We start from the raw sequence: 9,243 nt of genomic DNA on the forward strand, positions 1-9,243 counted from the left end.
AAAATGTGTATAATGTCATAAGTCTAACCTGGACCTTTAATGTCTTTTTCTTTGTCAGTATTTCCCATTTACAAAGTAAATTTTTCTCTCTTTCCTTCTCCAGTTGTGACAGACGTGTGTCGTCCCAGGCGGTTTCCTCCCTGGTGTGGTGTTGCCGCCCTGTGGGGCAGCTGGGCGGGGATCGCTCTGGCCAGTGGTGTTTCCATTTGGGCGGGCCAGGGGTTCAGTCAGAAAGTTGCGATGATGTGGCTCATTTCCTGTTTTGCCAGTTTCCTGTGCTCCTGCCTGCTGTTAGAGCCCATAAAGGTAGACACATCTATTCTCATAGATGCTACCGTACCACGCACACATATACTCCTTTTTAATTTGCATCCTGTTGCAGGATTTTTTTATTTAAAGCTGCACTCATCAACAATTCTATTTACCATTACAATGGACTCCATGACTATGATTAATGTCAAAGATATGGCTTGTAGTGATGAACCCATAGAAAACTATCACCTGGCCGGCTTTACAGTGTGTTTCCGGGTCTTTCATTTCATTGTTTTGGTTTCTCTCTCTGCACTTCTCAACCCTGGCAGCTGTTAAAGAAAGTCATGCTTTGGCACTTTCCCTTCGCAGAACAAAACAGCAGACAAACTAAGGGACTAGCTGGTTAACATAGTAAAGAAGAGCCAGATATTTACAACATGAGAGGGTAGAACCAAAAACAGAGCTAAAAGTAAAAAACTTTAAATCGGACCTGGCCAAAAACAACCTTCCAAATAAAGGCTGATGTTCCTCTGTATCTGCTGGAGGTGTACATTTTTAGAAGCTTCTTATTTATTCAAATTAAAATGTATTAAGTTCACGTGTATTGTAAAAGTAAAAAGGCTCTCTACATTATACAGCACAACACTCTAGTGCTACATAAATATGTGACACTAACATGGTTGCCTTTACAACTTTATTAGTTGCCAATATTGGCTCTATATATAGAGCTTGTTGCACTGCCCCCTTGTGGCCATCAATCCATCAGATGGATTAAAGAATACATAAACCTGCTGTTTCTGTACCCTTGAAACACGTAGGTGCAATGACTTCAAGCTGAAAGACATCTGTTTTTCATGGGAAATTTGTTACATACACTGCACACGCTCACAAGTTGTTTTTCCTCAAATTCCATTTGGCTGTTTTCATTTTAACATTTTGTTTCTCAATGTAGATTATTCTACTTTCACGCTGATCAATCTCACTCACAATATCTATTTTGGGTTGACACAATTTGAAAGTGTTCCCTCCTAACATCTTCGTTTCACCCTGTCCTCTGTCACGCAGGTGTTGTGTGAGGCTGTTTACTATGCTGTGTGTGTGCGTCGCCTGCGTCCAGAGGACCAGGATGTGCTGGTGGACTTCCCCCGGGTGGAGAGAGTGGTTCAAAGGGTCCCCAGGGTGAGACCTCCGAATGGCTTTGCTCTGTCTCAGGCCCGACACCAGGCCCGCAAGGTCCATATGCTGCACACCATGCTGAAGGTGAGTCAGGAAGAGTACAGAGCTCGGGGCATGGTGCTGGAGATCATCTCTGCTGTGTGGTAGATCTTCTGCGCTCTGTTTCCTGTTTGTTCACAGAACTTTTTTGGTTCTCTTTTTCAGAATTTCCTGGTTTACATGTTTTTCCTGTTGGTGGTTTTGCTTCTCAACTATTCTGACTCGGCCAAAGACACACACTGCCTGAGACTGCGCACTCAGCTTCAGCGAGCACTGCACACACCTGAGTACCACAACATCAGCAGGTACACACACACACACACACACACACACACTGACTGTTGCAAATTTGACTGTACCTGCAGATATTCTGGTGGTCCAATCAATTTAAATACTTTTTTCAAATTTCAACTTAAATTTTAGGGTTTTAAGGACAACAAACAACACACAATGTATTTTTTCAAATCTTATTCTCCTCCCCTTTAGTCGAGGTGATGTCCTCATGTGGCTGAATGAGTCCCTGTTGCCAAGGCTACTGGATGACCCTGCCCTCCTGAGAGACACAGGAAGTGTGTTACTTGGCACGCTGAGGCTCCGTCAAATCCGTGACACACAAGGTGAGACTGAAATTGTTGGCTTAACCTTAATATTTAAATAACAAATATGTTTTTTCACGTGTCCTTCTTTGTTTCTGTGTGTTTCTCTTTCTTGTAATAATATCAATTCAACTACAGAGAAATGTCATGTTTAGCATCACAGGTTGTGCAGCACATATTAGAATTACCATTTATGCATTTACTGAGCTCTACTTAACTTTTGTCCTATTTAAACCTTTTTTTCTTGTGTCAGTTGGTTCCCGGGCAGGAGACAGTATTTGGCGAATGGGATGGGAAAAACCTCCAACTGAAGACATTGGAAATGTTGCTGCATTTGGAGAAGGCAATACAAACTGGTAAGCAAAGTACTGAATTAACAAGGCAGGCATTTGAGTTAACTTGTAGGTCACATTCATTAAATATTAACATCTGTCGTCTTTAATCTTTCAATGTTCTTTTTCCTCCCCTGTGTCTCCTCCCACTCGTCTTTCTAGGGTGCGGCGTTGGGATCCGATCAGGGCGTATAAAAGCGGCGACGTGGTCCACGAGCTGAACAGAAGCCTGGAGGAGGCCTCTTTTTCCTTACAGCAGCTGCAGCAGCTACACTGGCTTGACATCAGGTAGTGAATTGCCAGATATTTTATACATCATCAAGGCAATAACATCATAAATCAAAACAGTTATGTAAGGCCTTTTTTATGTTTTAAAAAAGATGTGTGCTCACTGGATAGGTTGTTCCAAAGTGCAGGGGCCAGGGGTGCATGCAATTTCACAATGATTGGAATAAAACAGAACTGCGCATAGTCATGGCGTTATAAATCTGCTATTAATCTTACAGCATGCAGTTACTGAAAAGTTGAACATAAAAACATCAAACATTAAAAGAAAACATTGAAAGCAGTCCAGTAAAGAAAGTGCTAAGAATCCGGGCAGGACCTCCACAATTGTTCTGAGATTAATAACTGATGCCATAAACAAAACCATAATCCTGTTAATACCACACTTAGTATTACGTTTTATTCACAGGGGAGCATGTGAAAGTCAGTCAGAAGTGTGTGGTGGAGGTCTCTTATTTATCTGAGTTACAGTTTTTTTTAATCTCTCCTGTGAAATAAAACTTTCTGTGATGGAAACACCCGGCTTAATAATGATAGATAAGATATTAGCACTGGTTCCAAAACAGAGGGGTAACCAAAACAGGAAGTGACTCTGTTATATATCTGAAGTCCTGATCTTATCCTCCTCCATTAAGTGTGTTTTTGTGTGTGTTCACAGGACCCGTGCTGTGTTTGTGGAGTTCTCGCTCTACAACATAAACACAAACCTCCTGGCTGTCTTCTCCTTCCTGTTTGAGTTCCCAGTTTCTGAGCGTGCCCAGTCCAGCCTTGACCTCCTTGTCATCTCTTTGTGGCCAATTACTGGCCTGGACCTGCAGCTTCTTCTCATGGTAACCCCTAGCAACCCATTTGACACTGTCCATAACAACAAAAAAACGACTAACCACAAACCTACAGCTGAATCCTCTCCCCCTTATTGGCTCTTTTATTTTGGTAACACGTCTGTAAATTAACTTCCTGGTTTCCTGTTTTCCAGATCGTCCTTCTCGCCCTGGTGTTGTATTTCTTGGTTCGGGGAATCTTGGGCTTCCTCAGAGAAGGCTTTGTGTACTTGCTCTCAGCCTGGAGAATCCTGGGCATCTGCAAACTGACTCTGGCGGCATCTGTGTGCGGCCTTCACCTGACTCGCTGCACCATGGCCACGCAGCAGTGGGCGTCTTACCTGAGGCAGCCTCGGGACGCCTTCACAGACTTCTACCCGCTGGCCAGACAGAGTCACATGTACATCGTCATGTCTGCATTGCTGTTGTTCATACTGGTGCTTAAGGTGAGAGAGAAGAACAGGGAGGGAAGGTCTTACTAGAAATGTCTATCTGCCTAATTGACAAGACGATCAAGTCTCTCATGTAGTGTAATAAAAATAGTGTTCAAGTCAACTGGTCAACTTAATCGATATAAAAAAACACGGCATATTTTATTTATAAAACTTTTTAAAGGTGCCTATGACCACCTCCTGTATCAGAGTATGTAGTGAGTGTAGTTAGATCATCTGAATCAACTGCTACCATCGCATAAGCATAATAAAAAGACATCTCTTCTGCCTGTCATATTTTAGCAGAATTTATATTTTTCTGCGCTCTCTCTAATTTCTCTCTCTCCAATAATCCAGGCATCCCACCAGTTGCGGTTCCTCAGAGAGTGGGCCGTGTTTGGCAGAGCTCTGCGGTGCTCAGTCTGGGAGCTGCTGGGAGTCGCCCTGGCACTGCTGCTGTTGGTGCTGGCTTACTCACACACAGGACACCTGGTCAGACTTTTTTTCTTGCCTGTTCCTTCTGTTTCTCTCTCGCTGAGCCTCACACACACACGCACACACACACACACACACACACACACACACACACACACACACACACACACACACACACACACACACACACACACAAATGTGCAAAAATCTGTCCAGCCATCTTTGCTCTGCTTTAATGTTTGGTCACCATTCATATGCTTATTCTGTCAGAAAAAACTTTAAACATGTCTACAGTCCTGATTTCTTTTCAATACCAGCGGGCAGAATCTTACTTGAGCACTGACTACGTAGCACAGCCTTATCTTCATTGTTAGAACAACTATTAGAGCAGCAAAGAGCTTTCAGTATGAAATGGCTTTTATTGGTATTACCTGGTATTTACATGCATTTTGGTTGATCTGATCAAAAGTGGACAGTACAGGTGTAAATATACCCAAGAGCCACAAAGGATGCATTGAGAACAATTGTTTAGGCAACATTCAGAGTTGGTCTGGGCCGCATTTAAATGTAATTAAAAGTTGATTATCTCATTCTGTCAGGTAGGAAATATCTATCAAAATGGACAACACATTTTTTAAATCTAAGGTAAAGTAAGGTAGCTCATTCTGGCAGGTAAAGTAGCTCAATATGTCGGGTAGAAAATATATACTTTACATTCATGCACCAAAATAGAGCATATTTCATGTCCAGGATGATCCAGTACAGGAATACAAGTGTTGCCCACAACCACTTAAAAAATCTGTTTTGCTCATTTGCTGCTTTTCCTGTTTTGTCAAATATTCCTTGTGGTACTAAGAGTAGTCAATGGTTTTAAAATGTTCATCCTCTGTCTCCGCCACTTCAGCTCTTCCACTCCGTATTGGATGGCTACAGCAGCGTAAGCTCTGCCTGTCAGTCGCTGTTGGGTGCTGGTGGACGTGGTCTGCTATCGTGGCGTCCTGCCTGGATGACTAACGGGCCCTCTAACACTGTCTCCTCGTTGGTGTTCCATGCGAGCTTTGCCGTACTTCGGCTGGTATTGCTATGGTTGCTCACGTCTGTGTTACTGAGGAACTACCGGCGTGCACGAGCAGAGCTTTACCGTCCAGCTGTGGATCTCCAAGACTATGAGATGGTTGAACTGTTCCTTCGACGGCTCAAAATGTGGATGGGGCTCAGCAGGGCCAAGGAGGTATGTTTCCTGTTTCATATCTGTGAATGTTGCTACATCATGAAAGCTTTCAGAGAAGGAACACAACAGTTTGACCTCTTTGACAAAGATCTAAGCTATTTGGTAGGCACTTTTATAGTTGCTATGTCTCTAACTATTTACAATGATTTATACTTCTCTTCTTTTTTTTCATCCTCTTCCTAGTTTCGCCATAAGGTGCGTTTTGAAGGCATGGAGCTACCACCATCCCGATCGTCCTCCACCAGCGACTGCAAGTCCCTGTGCTTGCCACCACTGGACCGTCCTGATTCTCCTCCCACCCCAGACAGCGTTGACGGGGGCTCTGAGGCCTCGTGGCGCCCGACGTCCTCCAGCCCCTGCAGCCTAACGGAAGCCCCTGGAATCGGCCTGGGTCTCGGGTTGGGTCTCGGTTTGGGACTCGGCCCAGGAGTGGAGATGGGCAGTACCAGCTGGAGGGAAAGAGCTGAGACTGAAGCCTCTCTGAGGAGACTTCACCCAACCTTGGATGCCCTCCTGCAACAGCTGGACCGTGTGACCTTGGCAACAGAGGATCTCTACCACATCGAGTGTAGACTTGAGCAATCTCAGAGGAAAAGGAGGTGTAGAGGGAGAGAAAGAGGAGGTGGTGGTCAGCGAGCAAGGAGCGAGGGAGGGCAGAGAGCCAAAGGGGAGGAGAAGGACTCTGCTGGATGGAGAGACCGAAAGAGTGGCAAAGAAAAACACAAAGGGAGCAAAAGGGGTAAAAAGACAGATAAAAGTGAACTTCCAAAGGACAGTGGAAACACTTCTGCCAACCCCAAAAAGACTCCAGAAGCCGCACATGTTCCCTTTTTAAAGGCCAGACCCTCCTCTGCCACTACACACACCCCCGCTCCTCAATCATCAGCAAAACCTTCAGCAAGTGCACCTCCGCCTAAATCTGCCTCTGACTCCTCATCAGCAAACACTCTCCCTTCACATGTCCCACTGCCCAAAACACCCACTGCTCCTCCATGTACCCCTGCACCTACCCTTTCCTTGCCTTCTACCCCAGCCCCTATGCCCATGAGCCGGGATTGGGATGCTCCCACAGAGAGAGAGACCCTCCCTTCCTCCAGCCTGTTCAGACACCCAGCTCACACAACCACCATACCTACACACACGCGAAAACGCAAACCGCCACCCCTCAAAAACAAGGTGCATCCCAATCTAGACAGGCACGGACCTGGACACCCAAAATCTTAAAATCTCAATGAACAAAAGGTGGAGGAAAAGGATTTGAGAGTTAATGCAGGGTGAAGGACAAGAGGAGGAAAGGGGCAGCTGGTTTTGCCCTTTTCTATTCCAAGGGAGAAGAGAGAGAAAAGTAAATGGACAAAGAGAAGGAAACAAGAAGAATCCAAGAGAGGAGTAGTTTGGGGAAATAGAAAGCAATAAAATGACACTTTGCAGATTTGTAAGCAGTGGTCTGACTAAATCTCAGTTCAGTTTTCTCCAAATCAAGGTGCAGGTCACCTGATGCAAACTGAGCTGGTATAGTCAGTCGACTTAAGGCCATCATTAGACCAAGAAATGCTCTTATTCCTTCTTTTCCCAGGACAAAGCTGACCCTCGATCCCACGTGACCCTGGAGGTCTTGTGGGGTCACTGACAGGAGCACATGAGCGTGCTCACCAGAAGACTTAACCAACTGAAATGCAGAAAATGCAATCAGTTTTTTTTTTTGTATCGCAGAAAGTCGTGTCGATTTCTCAGTTATGTTGTCTGTTTCCATATTTTTATATTGTATGTGTCGGTCACCATGGGTACTCGTGGCCTGGTTGAAAATAGTCATGGTGTTTGAACTCACAGATATGTGCACATGCAGGTGTACACATGCATAAAAATAACACTGTAGGCACAGATGGCTAATTCTAATATACCCACTGAGGTGCAAGAGCGACAAAATGAAGTATACAAACACACACACACAAGGTTGTTGGATCCCAGCAGCTAGTTTTTCAGGGTGCATATATAACCTTCCTCTACAACGATAAAGGGAAGTCATGAGTAAAAAGGAGGAGGTGTAGCGCAGAAAAAAAACGCAAGACTGTTAGAAAGTAGAGGGAAAAAAGGAGGTTGGTTGTTGATAGAAGTTAGGGAAGCAGGGAAGCAGTCTTCACTTACAAGAAATGAACATGTACACAAGTACTCCCATCATAAAGCTATAATGACTCCAAGTCTTTTCAAAATATATATTTTTTAATGTGTTGTGTTCGACATGGTTGTGATGTAAAAGCACTTTTGTTCTGATGTATATTGTGTTATTTTGGTGAGGTGTGGTGCAAAGTAATAAGCTTGGTGTCCAAACCAATAGAGAAAGCTTCACTCATACTGTATGTTAACTATAAACATTGCCAAAGCTTCTGCATCATTTATGCATTCTGAGTTCTACCATGCCAAGTAATTGATTCATTAATGTTGTACTTAGCACTTTATTTCTTAATGGAGCTGATATCCGACGCCATATTTAACATGTGTCCCGTTTTCATTTCATACGTTAACAGCTACGACATTACGTATTCAAGGTATTGAAGCCATAGCTAGCAGTTTGTACTTTTGTCTGCTCTTGGTAGATTTGATTTTAACATTACTGTTTTTTTTTAATGTCTTATTTTACATACTTCCTGTGTCCAGTGGGCAGATCTCAGGGAACCCACCCCCTTTCCCCCCAAAACCCTGGAAAGACAACCAGGACGACCAAAACTGGGGGCAAAGTTGGTGTTTTCAGTCATCAAAGGAATTATTTATCTCTTGTTAGAATCATCCCGGCGACTTTGGCTTTCAGCCTTTTCTGGACTCTTCATTCTTCTCTCAGCCAAAAACTGGGAGGTTATGTGTCAGAGCAGATGTCACAGAGGTACTGACGGGCACGCCAAAGACTTTCAGACCCTTTTTCTTTTTCTTTGGCATTATGAAATGCAGACACCCCAACTGACTTTATTTAGAAACATTTTCTCTACCTTTTTTCTGCCCAATAAGTTGTGGAAGACAATTTTCAGCCTTTCATGAAAACATGACAAAGAACCCCTCTCCCCCATTTCATGTGTGTATGTACATTTCTGTATATGTTGGTGCTTTGTGGTGTATATATTTTTGCTCTTCATGATCAGTATTGTTTATGTGCTGCAGTGGCATATGCATAGGTCAAGCACTGGTGTTGCAAACCCCAAAGTTTTACATTTCTCCACTCTAACTGAAGCACTACAGCCAAAGCTATCCATGTATTTAATAGAAATCTTTGCTAACAATATGCCCACTACAAGCTCCAGGAAGCTTAGCTGTAAACGCCTCTACTAACCTTAATACTCCTGCTATGTGTGTGTAGTGTGTAACATAGTGCTAAAGCCCATCTTCTGGTCTCCTCCGTGTCTTTTTCATGTAGCTTGTTTCTGAAATGGTGTTACACGTGTCTTTGATAACATTTCACTACGCTCTTCTCTGTATCTCGTATCTGTATTTTGCGGTTGTAGCACTTCTGCTTTTGCACTTGACAAAGTCGAATAAAGAGTTTGACAGCTGAACTGTGCAGAATAAAATGGTCTTGGTGTCCTATTGTAAAAAGAAATACTTAATACTGCCTCAATAATTCTCCTGCAGGTTAATGGTCCACAATCAAACGTTCAC

General features: G+C 43.7%; 1 protein-coding gene across 1 annotated transcript in view; it reads left to right on the forward strand.

Moving 5' to 3' along the window:
- Positions 1–9,155, forward strand: part of pkd1a (polycystic kidney disease 1a) — a 67,056-nt gene extending 57,901 nt beyond the window's left edge. Inside the window, exons 46-56 of the mRNA XM_069665702.1 lie at positions 104–306; positions 1,318–1,512; positions 1,633–1,772; positions 1,954–2,084; positions 2,317–2,419; positions 2,558–2,683; positions 3,339–3,510; positions 3,657–3,947; positions 4,290–4,424; positions 5,272–5,598; positions 5,782–9,155. Of these exons, the coding sequence (XP_069521803.1) occupies positions 104–306; positions 1,318–1,512; positions 1,633–1,772; positions 1,954–2,084; positions 2,317–2,419; positions 2,558–2,683; positions 3,339–3,510; positions 3,657–3,947; positions 4,290–4,424; positions 5,272–5,598; positions 5,782–6,822 (2,864 nt within the window). The 3' untranslated portion in view covers positions 6,823–9,155. The remainder of the gene's footprint in view (positions 1–103; positions 307–1,317; positions 1,513–1,632; positions 1,773–1,953; positions 2,085–2,316; positions 2,420–2,557; positions 2,684–3,338; positions 3,511–3,656; positions 3,948–4,289; positions 4,425–5,271; positions 5,599–5,781) is intronic.
- Positions 9,156–9,243: the final 88 nt, after the last annotated feature.

This window comes from Semicossyphus pulcher, unplaced genomic scaffold, assembly GCF_022749685.1.
Source record: "Semicossyphus pulcher isolate SPU_LCO1_2020_fin unplaced genomic scaffold, fSemPul1.0.p SCAF_17, whole genome shotgun sequence".
Classification (NCBI taxonomy): domain Eukaryota; kingdom Metazoa; phylum Chordata; class Actinopteri; order Labriformes; family Labridae; genus Semicossyphus; species Semicossyphus pulcher.